This window comes from Octopus sinensis, linkage group LG25, assembly GCF_006345805.1.
Source record: "Octopus sinensis linkage group LG25, ASM634580v1, whole genome shotgun sequence".
Lineage (NCBI taxonomy): Eukaryota > Metazoa > Mollusca > Cephalopoda > Octopoda > Octopodidae > Octopus > Octopus sinensis.
Window position 1 is genome coordinate 26,586,777 of NC_043021.1, and position 24,553 is coordinate 26,611,329.

The 24,553-nt window shown below is 37.7% G+C and overlaps 1 protein-coding gene across 5 annotated transcripts in view; it reads left to right on the forward strand.

Moving 5' to 3' along the window:
• LOC115224244 (recombining binding protein suppressor of hairless) overlaps nt 1–24,553 on the forward strand; it is a 238,572-nt gene that overhangs the window by 107,086 nt on the left and 106,933 nt on the right. For 4 of the 5 annotated variants that reach the window (XM_029795046.2, XM_029795043.2, XM_029795044.2 and 1 more), the window contains one exon: nt 23,325–23,745. In XM_029795046.2, coding sequence (XP_029650906.1) covers nt 23,376–23,745 — 370 coding nt within the window. In that variant the 5' untranslated portion in view covers nt 23,325–23,375. Of the gene's footprint in view, nt 1–8,756; nt 8,854–23,324; nt 23,746–24,553 lie in introns of those variants that run through there. The other variant, XM_036513277.1, reaches the window with a different exon arrangement.

The following is a 24,553-nucleotide window of genomic DNA, read 5'->3' on the forward strand; positions in this document are numbered from 1 at the left end:
GTCCCTCGCCATTGCTTGGCAACTGATATTGGTGTGTTTACGTCCCTGTAACTTAGCGGTTCAGCAAAAGAGACCGATAGAATAAATTCTAGGCTTACAAAGAATAAGTCCTGGGATTGATTTCTTCGACTAAAACCCTTTAAGGCAGTGCTCCAGCGTGGCCGCAGTCAAATGACTGAAACAAGTAAAAGAATAAAAGAAAAGAATTATTGCATACTGTGTCTTTGATACGATATTCGCTACCCTGGGTACATTTGGTCATATAAAATGTGTGTGTGTGTGTGTGTGATATCTTGTATGTGTGCATACACACACACACACACATACCATTAAGACACCTGTTAGTACTGTGGAGCATATTAGCAAACAATTCAATTATCTTGAGTAAAAAATCAATGACATATAAACATCTATATAATATATTTCATATACACTCATATATATATATTTCATATACACTCATATATATATATTTCATATACACTCATATATATATATTTCATATACACTCATACACACACTTAATGCTACCTACACACATAGATACCCATAAAGCATTTACATATATTTTATGTATACATATTTTTCAATATATATGTACATACATATATATGTATTTGAAGATATGTGAACAGCTGTTACATACATACATACATACATTTATATATATATATATATATATATATATATATAAAAAATGTATGTATATATATATGTGTGTGTCTGCATATAGTTTGTTATTGAATTCTCTGTCAGTTTATTGAAGATTTTAATCTCAATAGCTTTCAGTGTGTTGGAAATGAAAACTATTATTTTTTTTTTGTCAATTTTTGATGCTGTAAAGTTTATGTTAGAGAACAGCTGTCTGATGTCTTTGAAATTGGTCTGCTTGGAGACGTTAATGTACTTTGTTTTCAATGGAACCTGACAGTAAGTTCAAAGATAGAAAAGAAAATAGATTCATAAATCTTTCTTCTTCAATCTAACAATGAACGAGAACTTAAAAGTTGCAGATTTTGCATAATTTATGTTCTTTATTTTGGTTGCATAATATCCAAACAGAAAACAAGAAAAGGTAAAACCATTACTTGCAGAATTCAAAGTATAATGGGTGTTGGCATGGTCATGTGATTAAGAGGTGTGCTTTGCAATCTCATCATCCCTGGTTCAATCCTGCTGTTCAGTACCTAGAGAAAGTATTTTTGGCCATAGACTTTTGTTGACCAATGCTTTATGATTGAAATTTCGTAGATGGAAATGTATGTCAAATCTGTTATTTATTATTGGTATAAAACGTCAAACAAAAGTACCTTATGGTATTTACCGTATTTGATGGCCTATAAGGCGCATGAGTGCATAGGATGCACCCTAGCCTAGGCTATGCTTTTGTAAAATAAAATGTTTTAGTTCCTCCACTTCCCTGTATAACTTTATGTTATTATCGGTAATTATAAGCAATTTATTGCATCCACATTCAATATAAACATACCATAGGCATCACCAATAGATGGCAGCACAGATTTTATAAACATACATGACCTCTAATGTATAATTTTGGCCAACAGTCACGATTTTTCAGCCTACATTGAGTGCATTGGACACAGGGGGGTTTTTGAAGCCATTTTTGGGTAAATAATGTGCGTCTTATAGGCCATCAAATACGGTAAGTATAGCTGTTGGCAGGATAATGCTCTGGTGTAGCAGGATCTTCATATGGTTGGTCCCAGATCTTGTTCATTCTTCTGAACACTGCTGCTGCTGCTTATCCAGTCCTGGAGTCAGCATCTGCATCAGTATCTCCCCATTACTCTAGCAATAATGCTGCCCACATAAGTGAAATTGGTGACATCTTCAACAGGTTTTTGATTCACAGAACTCTGTGACTCTCTCTGCTCCCTGGCCTGCACCACCTTGGCTTTCTTGGCTGTTCTCTTCAGCCAATCGGGTTGTCATTTGCTGGAGGACTGAATGTGACTCTAGCATGAGTGACATGTCATTGGCATTGTCCTGGTCTGTTCTGTGTCTGTTTACAGTCCACAGTGCCTCGGTAGTTGATCCATTTATGACCAGAAGAAACAACAGAGGTGGCAAAAGAAACTTGGAAAATGACTGTCAAGATCACTCTGAGATTTAATGCATTCCGCCAGTGGCAACTGCAGAATACTCCAGATCACTTACTGGGACAGAATTACAAATTCTGAGGTCCTGAGAAGAGCCAATTGGTGAAACCTGCAGGAGATTGTGGTGGAAAGAAAAGGGAGACTTGCAAGTCATATTTTCCAACTGCCAGAATAACGTGTACCCAAGATAGTTATAGAATGGATACTACCTGAGGAATGAAAGTTGGATCCCTCAAGATTGAAGTGAGGAGTGGGGGATAGTTTGTGTTGATTTTTTTTCTGTTGTTGTATGATTTCTGAAGTGACATTATCTAAACACGACCAGCTAACCTTAATATTATGGACATCAAAAAGTTTGTTGTATATATGGGTATTTGGGGAATGCCGTCTAATTAAGAATTGGATGCTTCTAGCTGTGTTTATAGAAATATCTAGAATGCATGAAGGATTGAACCAATTTATGTTTGTCCTTCTGATATTTTCCATTTCAGTAAGGTGGCATGCTGACAGAATTATTAGCATGATGGGCAAAATGCTTAGTGGTACTTCATCGATCTTTATGTTCTGAGTTTAAATTCCTCCCATGTTGACTTTGCCTTTCATCTTTTCAAGGTCAATCAAATAAGTACCAGATGTGCAATTGGGTCAATGCAATCAACTTACCAACTACCTCCCAAATTGCTGGCCTTGTGCCAAAATTTGAAGCCAGTATTTCATGTTTCAGTGTAAACATGAGATTCTCGCTAAAGCAGCTCCTCGTTAGCAATTCATTACAATGGGATGTGGCCCAGTTGAAGATTATCCTTATGCTTTGTTTAATTAGAGATTCTTCTGTAGATATGTTACTTAATTTCCAACTTCTTACTTCATAGCCATATTTTTTCCCTCTTTGTCAAGACATCTGATGTATTAGACGTACAAATTTACACCAATGAAACTTCAAGTAATGTGGTACTGAGTCAAAATATTAATGCATACGTAACCCCCTCCCCCATTGCACACGTAGAAGATAAATAATTGTTTTTGAACAAGAAACTGCTGGGTTATTTGTTCTTAGCGGAGTTGAAAAGCCACTTCCTTACCACTCTGCTACCATTGTAACTGCAGCAGGTCAGTGATTGGTCCATTTTGAACTAACCAATGATGCTTTGTTCACCAAATATGGTCAACAAATGAATAAATAAATAAATGAGTAAATATTCGAAATACAAAGGAAGAAGTTTTCCTTTTTCGGTCTTTCTTCTTATAAATTGCCAATATTGATTGACGGGGAGGATTAAACATCTACCAGTAATGGATGTATTTGAAGTGTAAGGATGCACAGACACACACACACACCTGGATCGATTGATGGATGGGTAGCTGGATATGACTTGAGTGTCTTTGTTTGTCAACTGGTTATATTGCATTTGAACAGGTGGACATCATCTGGAATCTAGAGTAGAAGCAGGTCACATGACTTCTGTAGCCAGGCTTGCTTTGTTTTCACTTTCTTTCTTTTTCTCTTTCTTTTTCTCCTTTCTTTCTTTCTTTCTTTCTCCTTGGCTTTGTCTTTCTCAAGCTTTCTCTCTCCCTCTCTCTCTCTCTCTCTCCCTACCCTCTCTCTTTCCTCGGTTTTTGTTTCTTTCTCCTTATCTGTATCCCTCTCTTTCTCTCTCCCTACCTCTCTTCTTGGCTTTGCCCATTCTTTTCGCCTTATCTTTCTCTCTCTCTCTCTCCCTCTGAAGCTGACAGGAGAAACTAAGACAAACATTATCAGTGATCCCTTTGTTTAACTATCATCTATATGAAAGTGGGGAGCAAGATCAGAGGTGGGTGGGGGTGGGGAATAGATGCCCAGAGCAGGGGTGGGTGGGGGTGGGCATCAATTGATATCTCAGCTCTAGAAATCTATTCAATTCTTCCAGTTTTCCAGTTGCAAGTAATTTTTTTCCCCTTTTTTACTCCAGTCTAAATTCTCAAAATACTCAACGCCTGCTCTCACTGGCACCATCTGCCCTCACTGGCACCATCTGCCCTCACTGGCACCATCTGCTCTCACTGGCACCAGGTCTTATGTAATAACTTTATGACATGCATTAAAATAACCATCTCTGTCTTCCCAATGTGATGAAGATTTATAAATCTGATTAAATGTTTCAAGACAAATGTGTTTCTGTGGCGGCAAAGTGGGACATTTGTATCTATGATTCCCTCATTGCATATTCTCATGTTTGCTTGAGTTAATCCTCAAGTGTACTTTTCCTTTCTATTGTTACTAAGACTGCTGGTCTGCAATATCTGTTTGCCGACTGTTTTACGTGGATCTGGTTTTCTCTCCTTACCTACCTACCTACCTACCTATCTATTTCTTTACTACCCACAAGGGGCTAAACACAGAGAGGACAAACAAGGACAAAGGAATCAAGTCGATTACATCGACCCCAGTGTGTAACTGGTACTTAATTTATCGACCCTGAAAGGATGAAAGGCAAAGTTAATCTCGGCGGAATTTGAACCCAGAATGTAATGCCAGACGAAATACGACTATGCATTTCGCTCGGCATGCTAACAATTCTGCCAGCTCACTGCCTTACCTACCTACCTACCTACCTACCTACCTACCTACCTACCTACCTACCTACCTACCCACCTGCCTACCCACCTACCTACCTACCTACCTACCTACCTACCCACCCCTCCGCCATCAGTGTGTAGATCAAGAGCAATGACCTGCTAATGAAATGATATGAATAGACACATTATCAATCACTTCTGATGTGTGTGTTGGTGTGGGTGTGTGTGTGTTGGTGTGGGTGTGTGTGTGTTGGTGTGTGTGTGTTGGTGTGGGTGTGTGTGTTGGCAACTCAATGGTGTTGTTATTAACATTATTGATCACACAGTCATAAGTTGAAACTTTAACCCTTCAGCTTATTCAAACTGGCCATATCCAGCCTAGATATTCTTCCTGTCTTATTTGATCATGCAATTGGATCCAGCCTCTCACACCTACCCTGCAATGTCTTTCTTAAAATAAGAAATCACATCATCAAAATCTCAAACCTACAAGATAATGCATGATTAATTGGAAACAATGTGAACAAGAGCACTCAGAGAGCGCAAACCTCCACCAAGGCGACACCATCGTCCTCTCAACGATTAGCCAGAGATGATTTTTAAAATGAGAATATCTGAAATAAACTCGATTGCTCTCACAAATGAGAATACTAAAAATAAACCCAACCACCCTCAAAAATTAAATAAAAAAACAGGAAAAATAATCCAGAATCCTTGTCTGGTACCAGATCGATCCCAAAATCTAATCAATTCATGCTAGTCACGAGACCAAACATCTCTGAAAGTTTCATCCGAATCCATCCAGTGGTTCTTGAAATATCTTGTCCACAGACAAACAAACAAACACCACTGAAAACAATACCTCTGCCTTCGCTAAGGCAGAGGTAATCAATAAAGATTACATTTGACAGAGGAATCTGAATGCTAAATGGATAATCTGTCCTTTTTTGTTCTCGTGGAAAGGGAATATATGTTGATTGGTCCCCTCCCTATGTCCTGGACTGTAACAAGGATGCAAAAATATTTACCTGTGGCTGGTGAAAGATGAGCTTGATGTAGCTGATGAGTATGAGGTAGAGGTGGAAGTAGTCACTTGTGAATATGTTCGGTGGCGCTATGTTGCTCCACTGGCCTTTAACTCCTTATTCGTAGCAGACTGAAGATTTTCAGTGCACCTCCTTAATTACACATTTTGTTTTCTTGATCAGGAATGTCGTTTTGAGCTTCTCAGGTGCTATCTTTATATTCTTCAGGGAATATTAAAGGAACCATTTCTTCATCTTGAACTGCATATTCTCAGTTTTTAGATGGCACTCACTCATCATCATCACCATCGTTATTATCATCATGCTGCTGTCCATGTTCCGTGCTGGGTTGGAGAGTTTGACAGGACTGGATGTATCCAAGGATCGCAATGAGTTCCAGTGTCTGATTTTACTGCCGGATACCCTTCCTAACACCAACTACCATACAGAATGGATGGGGTGCTTTCTTCATGCAACCCGCATGACTGAATTTTCCTTTTATTCCTTGGCTGGAAATATTTCCCAATCCTTATTCAAACCTCGATCAAACATCTGGACATGGATCTCAATGTGCTTCAAGAGCACACAACTCAGATTTCAACCCCACCTACATTATATATATATATTATAGGTGCAGGAGTGGCTGTGTGGTAAGTAGCTTGCTAACCAACCACATCGTTCTGGGTTCAGTCCTACTGCATGGCATCTTGGGCGAGTGTCTTCTACTATAGCTTCAGTGCAACCAAAGCCTTGTGAGTGGATTTGGTAGACGGAAACTGAAAGAAGCCCGACATGTATATATATGTGTGTGTCTGTGCTTGTCTCCCCACCATCACTTGACAACCAATGCTGGTGTGTTTACGTCCCCGTAACTTAGTGGTTTGGCAAAAGAGCATTATAGAATAAGGACTAGGCTTACAAAGAATAAGTCCTGGGGTCGATTTGCTTAACTAAAGGTGGTGCTCCAGCATGGCTGCAGTCAAATGACTGAAACAAGTAAAAGAATAAAAGAATAGTCATGGGGCGGTTTTCTCCCCCTGTCAGTATATTTATATATTTGCACTCTTCTTACAGCATTAAGAGTATTTTAACTCTTATTTCTAGCAATGTAGGTGCTTTGACACCTTTAGTCACACTTAGTGATGATTGAATTTTTCTTTTATGGTATCACATTGTACCTATCAATTTTTAGGATATGCCTTAACATTTTGCTAAATCATCCACATATATATATATATATATATTATATATATATATATATATGTATATGTATATATATATAGTTAATCCAAACGTGAAAACACAACGTGAGGACGTGGAACAAGTATAGTGTTATTGGACGCTCAGGAAAGGAAAGAAAGAAGGAGGATTTAACATTTTGAGCAGAGCTCTTCATCAGAAACATAGAAAACGGAAAGATCCAAAGAAGGGAAGACGCAGAAAGAAAATCGCCAACGTTCCACGCGGTCACATTTTGAATGACCCGAAGGGAATGGGTTGATAAATTCACCTTCCAAGTCTATCCAATGTTTACAGTTGTCACCCAACCTCCCTCCCCTCATCCCTCACTCTCCTACTCACTCTTGGAACCTTCTCTCACCCACACTCCTTGTTCCTTCCCCATTCACTTCTATTCATGGCATGCTAAAAAATCCTTCAATGTATTCTCTAGAGTGGTTCACATTAGGAAGGGCGTCCAGCTGCAGATACTATGCTAGAGCAGACACTGGCGCATGATGCGGTCGTTGGCGCCACCACATTTTGCCAAATCATCTAATGCATGTCAGCAGAACATGGATGATAAGTGATGATGATACTCACACACACACACACACACCATATTTATTTGATGGCATAAAAGACACATGGGCATATTAGATGTACCCTAATTTCAGCAGTGCAGATTCAGGGGAAAAATTGTTTTTAGTCCATTGAAGCATGTAATATGGCTCCAACTTGCATATGTGACCCCTAGGGGATGTTTTGAGATGTGTTTTTGGGAAAAAAAGTGCATCTTATACACCATGAAATGCAGTATCTAATATAGTGAAAATTTACGAAAAAAAAAACAACAAAAGCTGAAGACGGGTGTGTAAACAACAAACAGATGCATTAGTTTAATGCTTGGGAAGTAAGAAAGTCTTTTACGTTTCGAGCCTACGCTCTTCAGCAGAAATAAACAGAGAGAGAAAATAAAGAAAAGGTTTAGTGGCTAGCGATCTATCATGGTGAATATGAGATAGGTGCAGGCAAGGCTGTGTGGTGAGGAGCTTACTTCCGAACCACATGGATCCAGGTTCAGTCCCACTGCATGACACCTTGGGCAAGTGTCTTCTACTTTAGTTTCAGGCCAACCAAAGCCTTGTGAGTGGATTTGGTAGACAGAAACTGAAAGTAACCCGTCATATATATATATATATATATATGTATCTATGTATGTGTGTGTGTGTGTGTGTGTGTGTGCGTCTGTGTTTGTTCCTCTGACCATTGCTTGACAACTGATGTTGGTGTGTTTATGTCCCTGTAATGTAGCGGTTTGGCAAAAGAGACTGATGGAATAAGTACAAGGCTTACAAAGAATAAGTCCTGGGGTTGGTCTGACTAAAGGTGGTGCTCCAGTATGGCCGCAGTCAGAGACTGAAACAAGTAAAAAAATAAAAGAATGTGTGTCTATATATATGTATATATATTATATTATTTTTTATTATGAAAATTGTAATTTATATTTTAATTTAAAACAAAAATTAATGCCTTGGTAAAAAATAGTGAATTGTGTGGAATAATGAAATAACAGTGATCTGTGATGGGTTGATGTTGGCGTAAGGTCAGAAGTCCTGTAGTTTCTGATCCGGTTGTCTGACATTGTTCTGAAATGCTGTGTTTTTTTGCTAATTATTCGTTACTGTCAGTATTTTAAAGGTCAGCTAGCATGTAATATTGCTGAATAGGTAGGGTGCTGGTTTGGCTTTCACTCTAGGCTTCTGTTTTATGGGTTTTTTTGTTTGTTTTGGTTTTGTTTTTAAACTAGGCACCTATTAGCAGCCATCTGCGTTCTCTTGCCAGTCTCTGCCTGTGCACTTAAAACCAGACATTTTTACTAAACCTTCTCTATTTTACTTTTCCTTTTTTCTCTTATAAATTTGTTTTAGAAGGTAAGTGTGTGCCTTTTTGCCAGTTGCTTTATCCATTTTCTTTGGGTATTTCAGTTAAACAACTCCAAAAAAGAGAGAGAAAAAAAAAAAAAACAGAATGAATGAAAGAAAGTAAGAAATGAAAAATTGCTGTGGAATTATGGAATTATCATTAATTAACTATTATTGGTATTATTAAATAATTTAATTTTGGAGAAAATAAAATTTAAAAAATAAAAGAAAATCAAGGAGGCTCGGGGAGTGTTTTTGCTTGCGTATGATCTGTCTGTGTGGCTGGGAGGAGAAACCTTTACTGAAATATATAGATCATGCATATATATATATATATATATACATACACACACTCTCTCATACACGTATATTAATATATATACACACACACACACACACATGTATGTAATATATATGTATGATGTAGATGTTTGCTTTTATGTCAAGTTATGTATGTATAAAACCATTTTAACTTTAAACTTGAAGGATTCCATATTTATTAACTTTGACAAGGGAAAAGTTGACAGTGACTTTGAAGTTTTGGTGATGAAGACGAGCAAGTTGAAACTTGTAGGTCATTGCCAACCCTTTACTTGTAAAAGTTAATGTACGTATGTGTGTGTGTGTGTGTGTGTGTGTGTGTGGGTATATATATATATATATATATATATATATATATATATATATATATATAAGATGTAATGTATATGCATGTATACATATGTATGTATGAGTATATATAAATATATATATATATCAATACACACACATACACACACACATATATATATATATATATATATATATACATATATATGTGTGTGTGTGTGTAGTCATAAAATTTTCCCATGCAAAATAAACTTGTGCTCCCCCCCTCCATCCCAACAGTTATTATTGTGTTTGCCAGAGAACACAGCACCACCGTTATATCTAATATAATCCATTTATTCACATGTGTCATTAGTCAGATTTGTCATTAATCACATGTTGATTTAGAGTTAATTGTTATGAATTTTAGTTGATCAATTCTCAGTTTTCGACCATTTTTTTTTTGCTTCCACAATTCTTTGATTGAAGACACCACCCCATGAAATGTATCCCTGGTGCCGTGAAACAGCAACAGTGCATTTACATTGTCTCTTGACCCACTAGAAATAGCAGCCAAAACTCTTTCATATCACATGCCACTTTTTTTGTGTTTTTAGAAACTCTGGGAGATCCTATTGGGTGTAAGCATAGGGTAGGGGTGGGGGATACAAATAGAAAAAGAAAAGGAGTTCCATGGATGGAATGTCTTTGTTCATAGTTCCTGTCTGTCAAGGTTGGTTTGGAACTACTGTATTTTCTGGCATACAAGTCAACACAGTATATGGGGTAGACATTCAAACACCATCATCATATTTTCAATTCCTTCTGAATTTCACATGGAATTTTTCGATCCTCCAAAGTTGTCCTGGTGTAAAAAGTCAACCGAAATGTTTTTCAGTTCTAGGAATAAGAACCGAGGTTCGAAATTTCCCCCAAGACACCTGATGAAGACTGGAGGATATATTAGCTGAAACGTTGTGTTAACAACAAACATGATGAGGACAAGTCAATGGTAAATAATGTAAATAATCTAAATGTTTTTGGCTATAAATTTTGGTCTGGAGAATTTGACTTGTATGCCAGAAAATGCGGTGGGCAGCAGCAATTTCTAGCGCTGAAACTTAGCAAATAACAATTAGTCTTTGATTGTCAAGTTGTAATATTTTATTTATTATGGTTTAATCATTAGAATTATCGGAAAAAATAACTTTCACCAATATTTGTTCCAGTTCTTTACATTCCTTCATAAATTCCGCTTATTCTGTAGATTTTTGCATTCTGATTCATTTTTATATATTTAATCATTTCTGGTAGGATGGCTTTGGTTTTGTCATAAAAAATTCTATGATTTTGGTTTTAAATTCTTCACTTCTCAATCAGTTCTGAAAATTTCCTTTGTCCATTCCTCTTTTGTTCAGGTTTTTGATGTTGAAGGGTGTCTTCTTGCCATTGTCTTTACATGACAATTTGTTGTCCATTTTTTAACTTCATTATCATCATCATTTAACATTCTCCATGCTGGCATGGGTTGGATGCTTTGATGGGAGCTGGCAAATATGGAAACTGTGCAAAGCTCCGTTGTATGTTTTGGTATGGTTTCAATGGCCAGATACCTTTCCTAACACCAAACACTTTACAGAATGTCTGCTGGGTGCTTTTTTTACATGGCACCTGTAGCAGGGAGGTCACCAAAGAACTTATAAGACGAGAACCCTCGATTGAGTGGGGAGTGAAGGAGGTGGCCTTTATGTTAGAGCTAGAACCTGAATAGAAGAACAGAAGTGTCTTGCAGTGGATGGGATGATGGCTACCTCAGTTGGAGAGAGAGAGGGAGAGATAGGAGAGGGATAAAATGGTGAGGAGATGATGGAGTGTACACTCAGGTTACAGATATGTATAGTGAATGGGACCAATATTTTCCCAAACCCTTTTGTCACCATATTTTTGTTGAAATACACTGTCTTTATTTCAAGTAATTTTTTAATTAATGAAGAATTTAGTAAAATAACTTTGTCGTTATTAATCTGGTGTTTGGAACATAAATTAACAGGAAATTTTGGTGAAAGGTTTTAATTTAGATAATTTTTAATCCTTTGGTGTTCAGATTACTCTGTTAAACGTAATACTTTTTCACTCAAATTGTTTTGAATTTATCATGCATTATCTTCGAGGTTTCAATGACATGATTGTTTATTTTTAGAATGTCATTGTAGGTTAGGTGTGAGAGGCTAGATATGGCCTGTTTGAATATAAAATGTGTAGAATATTTCGGCTGGTTATGGCTGGTTTAAACACTAAAGTGTTAAGACAGGAATTTTGTATGATAGGAGTCTCAGGCAGATTAGTACCAAAAGGATTAAATATTTTCCATTATTATTTCTCCATGTTCCTCTTTTACTTCAATATTTCTTCTATTTTGGTGTTTTTGAAGATAGAAAAACTGGTTTTTTTTTTGTTTACACATAGCTATTTATATTATTTGATTTTTATTCTTTATTAGATATTTTAGCAGGCCTACAGTATGTATAGACATAATAATCTTCTAATTACAGAATGGTTGTTCCTCTCAGTATTAGATGCCAATGTATTATTCTAAATGGAATCCTGATGTTTCTTCTTTTCCTCTCTTTGTTTTGCTAATTCATTTGACTTCCATATAAGTTTAACTTATTACTTAACGAACTAAACCATTGATATTATTACCTTATTGTTGACATTTAATTCGATTATAATTATCAATCTAATGCATCTATGATATTCCTCTATAAACTGTTCTTTCATTTGTGTGTGTGTCTTCCTGTGTCTAGTTCTAGAATTCCTAAGTATATCTACCTCTCATCTCATTCTCTCTGTTTCTTTATCTAACTCACATTTTGTTTTATTCATTTTCCTTTATGTTAACCTTTTTGTGTGGAGGCACATGGCTTAGTGGTTAGGGTATTTGGCATCATGATTGTAAGATTGTGGTTTCGATTCTTGGACTGGGCGACGCATTGTGTTCTTGAGCAAAACACTTCATCTCACGTTGCTCCAGTCCACTCAGCTGTCAAAAATGAGTAACGCTGCAATGGACTGGCGTCCCGTCCAGCTGGGGAACACATATGCCATAGAAATCGGGAAACCGGGCCCATGAGCCTGGCTCGGCTTTAAAAGGGTGCATTTATCTATTATTTAACCTTTTCGTATTCAGATTGCTTATTTGTCTTCATTGTTTTGAATCACTCATGCATTATTTTGTAGCTTTGAGATTTCAGTGATGCGTTTCTTTATTTCTAGAATGATATTGTAGGGTAGGTGTGAAAGGCTGGACCTGGTCAGTTTGAGCAGAATGAAACAGAATATTTTGGTTGGATATGGTCAGTTTAAATACAAAAGTGTTGAAGTTGCCTTGGTGCTTTTGCTGAACTAAATTCCATATTCATTCCTCTAGTTTCCTATTGTTTATCATTTGTAGTGTACAACTTAAGGTTATTCACTTATGAAACCTGGTCAATTGTCCTTCTATAGCATTTGTACAGGGCTATAGGCTAAGTTTAGTTTTTTGGCTAAAACTGTTAATGTCAAGCAGAAAACATATAGAGAGAGGGAGTCTCTTAGAAATATTTGTATTCCAATAGAGATGGTATTTGGCAATTATAATTCCCACTTTCATTTGTATCTTCAGAATTGTTTGTCATTTATCCAGGAAGTATTTTAATGGTCCTGCTTAATATTGCTGCTACCACACTTTAAGTAATGTTTCCACAATCCACAGACAGCGAACACAGTCAAAAGCATTCTACTAATCAATCCATGCTGTTCTCAGACCTTTCTTTCACTTTCCACTGTTTTTTTCTTATTGCCTCATTGATCACTAATTGATCTTCACAACCATTTTCCCTTCTGGAAATCAATTTTTTTCTTCCAATGCAACTAGTTATCCTGCAAGATGTTATTCCAGTTTCTGGTTTAGTAAACTGGTAGGTTTTGGTTGGTCATTTATATCTTCAGATTTATCATCATCAACATCATCAGCATCGTTTAACATCCGCTTCCCATGCTAGCATGGGTTGGATGGTTTGATTGAGGACTGGCGAGCCAGAGGCTGCACCAGGCTCAATCTGATCTGGCAAAGTTTCTACAGCTCGATACCCTTCCTAATGCCAACCACTCTGAGAGTGTAGTGGGGACTTTTTACGTGATACCGACACAAGGGGGTTAAAATCTTTTTTCCCCTTGTCAGTGAGTCATTCAGCTGTTGTTTCTGGCTCTTTGAGTATCATCCATTAGATATTCTTACCAGAACTCTATGTATATCAAATATTTCGACCAAAAATTTGGGAAAGTATCTCTTCCAAGTGATTTTTACTTGTTTATTTTATTTTATTATTGTATATTTTTTTAGTTTCTTTCATCCCACCCATCCTAGACCCCTTATCATCCCTCATGAGTCTGCTTTGAACCATCACCCATTCTCTCTTGTGTTCACCTTCACTTTAGGGTCTTAGCACATTTCAAGGTGATCCTCATTAATGCAGGTGTCATGAAAAAGCTAAAAACACCCAGTGAACCCTATAAAAATGACATCCAGCCACAGAGACCATGCGGAAGCAGACATTGGTAGATGATGCAATCTTTTAACTTGTCAGACCCTGTTGAACCATCCAACCATGCCAACATAGATGAAGTCAGACGTTAAATGTTGATGGTGTCTGGTTTTCATCTTCTACTCATCTGTCAATATGTCCCCATCACCACATTTGTTCACACACTACATTTGTTGTTTTAAATATTCTCAAACTGTGACAATTCCTTTATGGTTCTTCAGACTCTTTCCCACAAGTTCTTCTGCTTCTCTTGTTGTTACCAAATTCTTGATAAAAAAACCCTTTTAGAGTTCAACTGTTTGTTTTGTTCAAAGAATTATCCCTTCTCAAATAAGGTTTCTTTTTAGTCTTTGCTTTCAAGTACTTTAATATTTTTGTTACATAACTGTAGTATTTGTCTCTCTTTTTTGTTTCATTCATCTCTTTTATATTACCACTTAAGAGATTTTTTTTCCTGTAATTTTCTATATATTTTCTATTTGTTTCCCACAATGTTTGGGTTTTGATATTCTAGTATAAATAGCTCTGAGGGAATATCTACTTTCATTTGTAATTACTATGACTGACATGTATATATATATATATATATATATATATATATATTCCAGTGATATTGTTGCTAGCTTCTATTATCATTGTTTCACAATGACAAAGTTTACAATTTTTATTGTTGTTTATTCCTAAGTTTTCTTTTAACCCCTTTGATACCAACCCAGCTGAAACCGGCTCTGGCTCTGTAGTACAAATAACTTGTTTTCAAAAGTTCTGAATTAAAATCTTCCACCAAACCTTAGTCACAATTTATGTTCCTAACACTAGCTGAATGATAACTAAGTTATTTTACTAAATTCTTTGTTATATTTAAAATTAATTGAAAGAAACAGAGCATCTCAACAGAAATACGGTAACGAATGGGTTAAAGGAATGTCTTTCTTTAGTTGATAGATGTTTTGATTTTAATTCTTTAATCCTTTTGCTACAATATTTCTTTTGAAAGATGCAACTTTTTCTTCATTAAACTTTGGCAGTAATGAAGAATTTCATGGAATAACTTTGTCATTATTAAGCTGTTGATTAGAACATAAATTAATGTTAAATTTTGATGGGAAGTTTTAAGTTTGATTACTTTAACACTTCATTATTTAAACTGGCCATGTCCAGCCCAAATATGCCACCTGTTTTACGATCTCGTCTGCCAGATTCAGCCTATCACACCTACCCTTCAATGCCATTATAAAATATACAATCACATCAACAAAATTTCTAGTGTTAACCATTTCCTCCTTTAGTTTATCATAGAAAGTTTTCATCCTCAGAATTTTCTATTCTGAAATCCTTCTCATATTCTTTTTTCTCTTTACATCTGTTTCTGTTGTCTTTGTTCAGCTTTTGTCGGTCAGTGTTGTTGTGCAAGTATGTTAAAGATTGATTTCATTTGCGGGGTTGTATTTATTTCAGTTGTTTTACATGTGTGAAGTGGTTTACACTTTCCGTCTCTTAAAACTTTGTTTATTGTCATTATCACACTTTTTCTTGTTTCTTTTATCATTATATATTCCTTCCTTTAAGTGTTCTGCATCTGTTTTTGATATCTTTTTCGTTTTGATGTCATCGTCATCACCGTTGTCATCAGCATTGTCATCACCATTTTAACATCCACTTTTTCATGCTAGCATGGGTCAGATGGAATTCATCACAGCCAGATGCCTTTCCTCTCTCTAGCCCAAGCTTGTTTCCAAGCAAGGTAACATTTCCCCATGGCCGGACATGTTTTTCTGGAAGATTGGAAACAAATGACACCACTTGTTTGATAGTATCACTTACTTACAACCATCTCATGGTGTGAGAGAAGGCATGTGGCTTAGTGGTTAGGGTATTCGGCTCATGATCATAAGATTGGGAGTTCAATTTCTGGCAACACATCTTGTCCATGAGCAAGACACTTTATTTCACATTGCTGCAGTTCACTCAGCTGTATTTCAAAGGGCCAGCCTGGTCACACTCTGTGTCATGCTGAATCTCCCTGAGAACTACATTAAGGGTGCACATGTCTGTGGAGCATTCAGCCACTTGCACGTTAATTCCACAAACAGGCTGTTCTGCTGATTGGATCAACTGGAATCCTCGTTGTTGCCTATGAAGATGAAAACAAGGAGGCAGAAACACACAAATAAGGTGTGGCTGTGTGATTATGAAGTTTGCTTCCCAACTAAATTGTTTAATGAATTTAATTCACTCCTGAAGACCGAGCATCACACAAAATGTTTGTAGACCGAAACTATTCTTCCCACCAGAAGACCTGGCAAATTCAAAGCAGCAATGTGTAGCAAGTGGAAGCGAGGCAGCAGCTGCTCCTCTCCCTTCCATACTCTCAGCTCATCACCAAGCATTGTTGCCAGTTTGAGAGGTCATTAATCAAGACACTGTCACCTGAGATGTTTTAGGTTGGAAAAATTCTTCATGAACCAATTTGTTCACGATGCGAGGCATTTGTAAACTGAGGTTCCTCTGCACATGGTTCTGGGTTCAATTCCAATGCTTAGGCACTTTTGGCAAGTGTCATCTACTATAGTCCCAGACACCGTTCTTCTTAAGATAGTAAAGTGTTGTGGAAAGATATTTGTTTGGTACCACATCATCGTTCATAAACCCCTTGCCTTGCACTCTATCATAAACTGTATCCATATTGGATCACAGAGTTACCATCAAACATCATCAATGTTGTTTTAATGTTTATTTTACTGTACTTGCATGGGTCAGACAGAATTGGTCGAGACGGATTTTCCATGGCCAGATGCTCTTCCTGTTGCTAACCCTCACCTAGTTCCAAGCAAAGTAATGTTTCCTCATGATCAGACATATTTTTCATGGAAGACTGGGAATAAGTGACATTGCTTGTATGATGGTGGCACTCATTTGGAGTCATCTTGCGATGTCAACACACACACGCACACACAATGATCTTCTTTTAGTTTCCATCAACAAAGTTCACTCACAAGGCTTTGGTCAGCCTAGGTCTATAGTTGAAGATACTTGTGCAAAGTGCTGTGCAGTGGGATTGAGCCTGAAACCCCATGGCTGGGAGTGAGGCTTCTTAACCACACAGCCATGCCTGTGCCCACAGCCACAACCTAAAATATGAGCACAGCTCAAAATGATCCAAAACAGATTGAAGTATAAAGCGTAAGGGACAATTTGGGCAGATGGGCATTTTGAAATTAGAGAAATTAAAAGAATTGTAAGCCGTAGATTTCACTTTGTCTCCATTATCAACACCTGATGACAGTTTAAAATCATCAGACATCATCATCATCAGTTGTCATCGTCATCATTTACTGCCATTAGCTTCGTCATCATCGTTGTTCTTATTATCATCTTAGTCATCATCATTGTTTATATGGGTCAAACCAACTTCCATCATTATCAGGAATATAGTCACAAATAACTGAGCTGTTAACAAAAAAAAAAAACCGATGCCTGCCGCAAGGAACAAAGCATACAAAGGGGTCAGGCTATTTAGGTCAGTCTGTGGCGCTTGTGTGGTATTTACTTTATTGACCCCCAGAAGGATGAAAGGCAGAGTTGACCTCAGCAACATTTGAACTTAGAATGTGTTAAAATGTAACTGGATGATAAATGACGAAAGCATAGGGAAATTGCTTAAGAAAAATTTTGCTTTTAAGAAAAAAAGGTCACAAAACGTTGATTTCGCCAATTGATACAAATCTGTCTGAGACCGTCTCTGGTTGCATGATTCTAACTTCCTGTTTTAAAGGGAACCAAATGAAAACCTTCCATGAAAATTGCGTATTCATTTATTTTCCAAACACTTGCTTAAGAACAACAAAGTTATTTTACTAAATTCTTCATTATTTTTCATCTTAGTTGAAACAAAGGCAGTTTTATTCCAAGGGAAATGTGGTAATAAAACAGTTAAAAATAACAAAGTTATCATCTAACCCATGCCAGCATGGAAAATGGACATTAAATGGTGATGATGATGATTATTTTACTAAATTCATTATTGTCAAAATTAATTGGAACAAATGCAGTGTATTCATTAGAAATATGGTAACAAAGGGATTAATTATTAATTTTTAACACTTACTTAATATGTAGTTTAGTTTATGGGAAAAACAGGAATTCGCCTGCCTCTTCTGCTTGGTTAAACAATGAAGCTGAATTGGAGTTAATTATTTAAAACCATTAAAAGAAAAGAAGCAGCATAATAAATATATTGCCTCATTACACTTTGGCTTTATAGACCTGGAGCCTGTACCCCTCTACATCAAGAGGGTGGCTGGGAATTTGATTCAAGATGATGATGAATATATAATATTATAAACACTGCTGATGTATAAATATTCTTTTCTATTCTTGGCACCAGGCCTGCAATTTTTGGGGAGGGGGCCAGTCTATTAGATCGACCCCAGTACACAACTGGTACTTAATTTATCGATCCTGAAAGGATGAAAGGCAAAGTTGACCTCGACGGAATTTGAACTCAGAACGTAAAGACAGACGAAATACTGCTAAGCATTTTACCTGGTGTGCTAACGTTTCTGCCCGCTCGCTGCCTTGCTGATATATAAATGTTATAAACACACAAACTATGGATAAATGCTGGGGTGGCTGTGTGGTTGAGAACTTTGTTTCTAACCACATAGTTTCAGGTTCAGTCCCAGTGCATGTCACCCTGAGCAGATGTCTTCTGTTATAAATTTGGGTTAATCAAAGGCTTGTGAGTAGATTTTGTGAATGGAAACTGAAAGAAGCCTTCTTAATATCATCATCATCATCATCATCATCATCATCATCATCCACTTTTCCATGCTTTCATGAGTCAGACTGAATTTGTTGAAGCAGATTCTCTGTGACTGGATGCCCTTCCTGTCACCAACCCTCACCTGTTGCCAAGCAATGTAATTATTTCCCCTTGGCCTGACAGGTTTTCCATGGAAGACTGCTAATGAACCACACCGCTTGTATGATGGTGATGCTCGCTTACAGTCTATCTCTCTCTCTCTCGCTCCCTCTCTCTCTCTCACAGATAGACAGAGTCAGCCTTAGCAGAATTTGAACTCAGAACATAAAAACAAATGAAATGCTACCAAGCATTTTGTCTGCCTACCAACCCAAACTGCTGACGACTTGACAGTTGTCTATTTAATAATAGAAATGTCTCAGTCCACTGTTAGTCACATGGGGGTAGTCGGAATCCTTCCACAACACTTATTTTTAGAATGACATGATAGGGTAGGTGTCAAAGGCCAGATCTTGTCGGTTTGAATTTAAAACGGGTAGAATATTTGGGCCAAGTATGACCTGTTCAAATGCCCAAGAACAATTTATTGGAAGCACTAATTATTAAATTCAGCAATTTAACCAGAAATATCTGTTATGATCCTGACTGAAAATAGGTTCCATTCTGGTCAGTTATTATTTTGTTCAACGTATCTCAAACTTTTTAAACGAACCCCCTCCCCACTTTTCTTCTATGAACACTATTTCAACATTCTCTTGCTGTGATTCAAGCCACCTCTACATTTTAATGTACCTACACTTTGTATCAAACCAAGGTAATTTAGTTCTGGGTTCTTGGTTGGCTACTCACCCCAGAGCGCTCTGCTCTATGACGACACTATAAACATATTGTATGTATTTTCCATCTCGCAAAGCGACAGTGAGTGAACATGTCATGGGAACATGTCATGGGAACATGTCATGGGAACATGTCATGGGAACATGTCATGGGAACATGTCATGGGAACATGTCATGGGAACATGTCATGGGAACATTCAAACATCATCACTGCATTTCGTATAGAATTTTTGGCTCTTCCAAAGTCATTTTGGTGTATTGTATGAATCCACCATTTTTGGTTGGAAAAATGTGGTAGATGGTTTATATTCTATTTTGTTTATTTACAAAGTGGTTGAGTTCCTTTCAAGCGTCAGGCCTCACGGAAGCAATGACCGAGGCCTTTGGCATTATGTCATACTTGAGAAGAAGACCCATCAAGCTGAGCAAAATAGCAGTTGTGGCAGATACCAGTGCCACGCAAATTGGCACCTGTGCCAGTGACACGTAAATGCACCCCAAGTGTCACGCAAATAGCATCTATGCCGGTGGCACGTAAAAGCACTCATTACACTCTCAGAGTGGTTGGCATTAGGAAGGACATCCAGCCATAGAAAACCATGCCAAATCAGACTGGAGTCTGGTGCAGCCTTCCAGCGTGCCACCCTAGTCAAACCATCCAACCCATGCCAGCATGGACAACGGACGTCAAATGATGATGATGATGATGATTTATTCACGTTTCGAAGTCCATTATTGTTGTTGTTGTGGTTGTGGCTAAGGAGCAGTTTATCCTAATATCACAATGAAAAATGTTTTTGTATGTTAAAATTTAAATGGGAGACAAAAACTTCAAAAACAAAAAACAAACTATACAGGTGTGTCTATCACCCCCACCCCACTAACCCATATAAATTTTTATACTCCCACCCCCCGCCCAGGGGTAAGCACTGCTGACATTGAGTAGCACTGATTTAATCCAAAGAAGCAGTGCAAAGCTGTTGAGGATTTGTTCTATTGTTTGTTAGACTGACATGAATGATGCGTATCTTGAAGCTTTGTAGACAAAATAACTGTGGGGAAAAGATGTGAGCAGGGGAGGGATTCCTCAAGAGTTTTGGGGATAGGGGAAGCTTTACTGAATTGTTTTAGGTATAAAGTCTGTAGTGAAAGACACCCTGAGGATGGTGGTGGTGGCGGTGGGTTAGATAGAGATGTATGAAGGGAGTGAGGGGGGATAGTACATTGTTTATAAAACAGAAACTGTTTACAACAGCATCAGATGAGACAAGAATGGAACTCAGAATTTTGGTGGTCAAAGTAGAGAGCTGGGGAAAAGTGGGGCAGGGTTTACAAGTGAGTTGGAGAGCCTTTTGGGATGTGATCTAGAAAGTCGGGACCCCCTTCGGTCATGACACTGACCATGGGATTGCACCTAGAAAGTTACCCTCCTAGTCACAAGTCTGGGCAAGGTTGTTTATGGAAGACCAGCAGTCGCCCATGCGTACCGGCCTCCCCTCTGCATGCCACCAGTGTTATCCAAGGGAAAGGCAAAGGGGCCGATACAGCTTGGCACCTGTGACGTCGCAAATCATTTCTACAGCTGAATGAACTGGACGAACGTGAAATAAAGTGTCCTGCTCAAGAACACAACATGTAGCCCAGTCCGGGATTCAAGCTCACAACCTCACGATTGTAAGCTCGACGCTCTAACCACTGAGCCATGTGCCTTCTAGAAAGTATGTGTGTAGTAATTGTTGTTCTATTCCAGACGTATGAAGCCGTAATCTAGGTCAATAACTGTTGATGTAGAACTTTTCTAACAACAATAGTTACTAAACCCTTTTGCTCCTTAAGGGACTTAGGCCATCAACAACTTTTCTCAATTCTGGGATGTCTTTTCTGCTTTTCCAGCTCTACTTCAGAATCTCACCTCCAGTTTATTTTTAAATTATTGTTTGGCCTTCAGATATTTTCCTGAAGGAAGGCCTTCCTCTCCCAGCTCTTCTTCTTCGTTTTGTATTGTCATTGATGCTTCTTCAACTTGGCTTTTGTCTCGGTATGAGTGTTGGCTCTGTGCCAACCCATTTTTACCTCAGGGAACAGGTGTCCCTATTAGCCTGGCCTCTAGTCTTTGACCTGTCCAGCATGCACCCCGTTGCCATAGGTTTAAGGCCATTGAGGTATACAAGTCCTCACACTGCACCACAACTGGACCTTGTGGTTTCTGTCTCCAGAAGGGTCATCTTTTAAAGGGTGTTGTTGATTGGGAAGGCCATTTGAGACTATTTGCAGGGCTGTCTTAGTGGGGTTATCCTTTGGGCTATCCAGTGCACGGGACCTTCTAATATTTATTTATTGAGGAGCAAGCCACAGCATTGATAAATTAAAATTGGCCCCCTAGACTTGTGAGGTCTCTGGGTAACTGCTCGTTGTGTCTATGCTATAAGACAACCCTGATTAAGCGGTATGGCACTTCTGTAAAGATTTTTTTTTCAAGTGGGGTGGCTGGGTGGTTCTGGAGTGCTGTAATAACTATATTAATTTTGTTGAATCAATTAACTTCACAGTGAAGTAGCTGTAGTAGGTGGGGAGGGGGGGCATTCATCTCTAAAAACAATTACTTTAACAAAACAATAACCAACATTGCCTTCCGCCCCCCTCGCGACCAAACATTGAACAATGAACGTATTAAAACAAACAGAATTATTTTTCCAGACTTTCATATGGAAATTACTATTTTAATAAGTTTCATTCATTCATTATCTTCTGTTCCAAGGATTGATGATGTATTTTTTTTTAAAGGGTGAATGAAGTATTATTTTTTTTGTTTGTCTTATTTTTCCTAAGTAGTTCTACTTGAATGTAGAATGATAGACTTGCCCCATACAAGTGACACAGCAACAGTCTGTCTGTTGTGTCGTGAGAGAGAGAGAGAGAGAGAGAGGTGTAAGGAGAGACAGGAAATAACGCTGAAAGAGAGAGAGGAGAGAGAGAGAGTGTGTGTGAGTGTATGAGAGAGAGAGAGAGAGTGTGTGAGTGTATGAGAGAGAGAGAGTGTGACAAAGAGAGAGATGGAAGAAAAGTGTAAGGAGAGGGGAGGGGGAATTTAAGGAGAGAAAGGAAACAGCACTGAGATAGAGAGAGTGAAAGAGAGTGTGTGTGAGAGAGAGAAAGAAAGAAAGAGAGTGTGTGTGTGTGTATGTGAAAGAGAGGGAGAGAGTGTGTGTTTGTGTGTGAGAGAGAGAGAGAGAGAGAGAAACTTTATTTATTTTAGTTGCTTTTGTTTTTCTGATATTTTTTTATCTTGTTCCAGTCACTGGACTGTGGCCATGCTGGGGCACCGCCTCAAAGGGCTTTAGTCAAACAAATCAATGGTACTTAATCTATTGGTCTCATTTTGTGGAATTGCAAAGTTATGGGGACATAAACAAACCAACACCAGTTGTTGTGTGTGTGGGAGGGACAAACACAACACACACCTCTCCGGCTTACCAGATCCAGTCAAACTGTCCGACCCATGCCAGCATGGAAAATGGATGTTAAATGGTGATGATGATGATTTGTGTGCAGGATGGAGGTGGGGAAGAAAATAGTGTTGGGGTAATGTTGTGACAGTTGCTTAGCAACCCTTCGACCACCTGTCTATTTTATTTTTAATTTTTAAAGAATTTTCTTTCTTTCTAATCACTTGCATTGATTTCTGTTGTTTTTCTCCATTTCAGAACAGCTTCTTGTATGCTTTTGGGAACAGTACCGAACCTGGAGCTCAGTTGATGTATACGAGTTCCAATCATGGACTGCCGGGGTCTGTTTGTACATCAGAGGCTGGATACATTGTATATACCACTGCAGCGCCAGGGATGGAGTCTGTCACAGACTCCTCTGGATTGCTGCCACAACCTCACTTGCAGGAAGTAAACACAGAACACATTGACAATCACTTGGTACATCCAAGGACAACTTTAATAAATGGACGTATGGCTCAAAACGGATTTGATAATCCGATGGACTTATCAAATGGTAAAGTAGTTCAAGTTATTGACATGAAAAAAGAGGATTCTCGAACACAATACGAACACAATCAAGCAGCTACGAATTACCATCACAATGGTGTGACGGTTGGCATACCAGAATCTCAACATGGTAAGGCAACAAACAGTTCCTTCTTTTACTGATTTTCTCCATCAAAACTTTATCGGGCATTTTCTTTGTTTTCTAATCCTGTTTTTCTAATAATAAGCATCTACCCTGTTCATATACTTCAGTTAATCAAAAACATAGAAAGGTTTAACCCTTTTCGTATCTTATTTCTATTGAAATGCACTTTTTTTTGTTTGTTTCAATTAATTTTGGAAATAATGAAGAATTTGTTATTATTAAGATGTTATTTGGAACAGAAATCAACATGAAATTCTGATGGAATTAATTTAGATCACTTTAACCCTTTTGTTACCATATCTATATTAAATACACTGCCTTTTTTATTTGTTTCAATTCATTTTGAAAATGATGAAGAATTAAGTAAAACATCTTTGTTGTACTTTTAGCCGATGTTTAGAATACAAAGACTGGATTTTTGAAGGAAGATTTTCATTTTGATCATAAAGTCATCGAAATAAAAATCTTGTATTGTAGAACTTTGGACACTTTCAGAAGGGTTGCTATCAGAATGGTTAAAGTGGACTTTAAAAATTCTTCTAAAGATAAATATTTATTGACTGGTGCAAGTATGGCTCTGGTTAAAATGTTTGCTTCCCAACTACTTGGTTCTGGGTTCAGTCCCACTGCTGGCATCTAGGACAAGTGTCTCCTAGTATAGCCCTGGGCTTACCAATCCTTCTGAGTGGATTTGATTGATGGGAACAGAAAAAAGTCCATTGTGTGTGTGTGTGTCACAGGATGGCTCTAAATGAATGTAAACATCTTACATGCTTCCTTTTTTTTTTTTTTT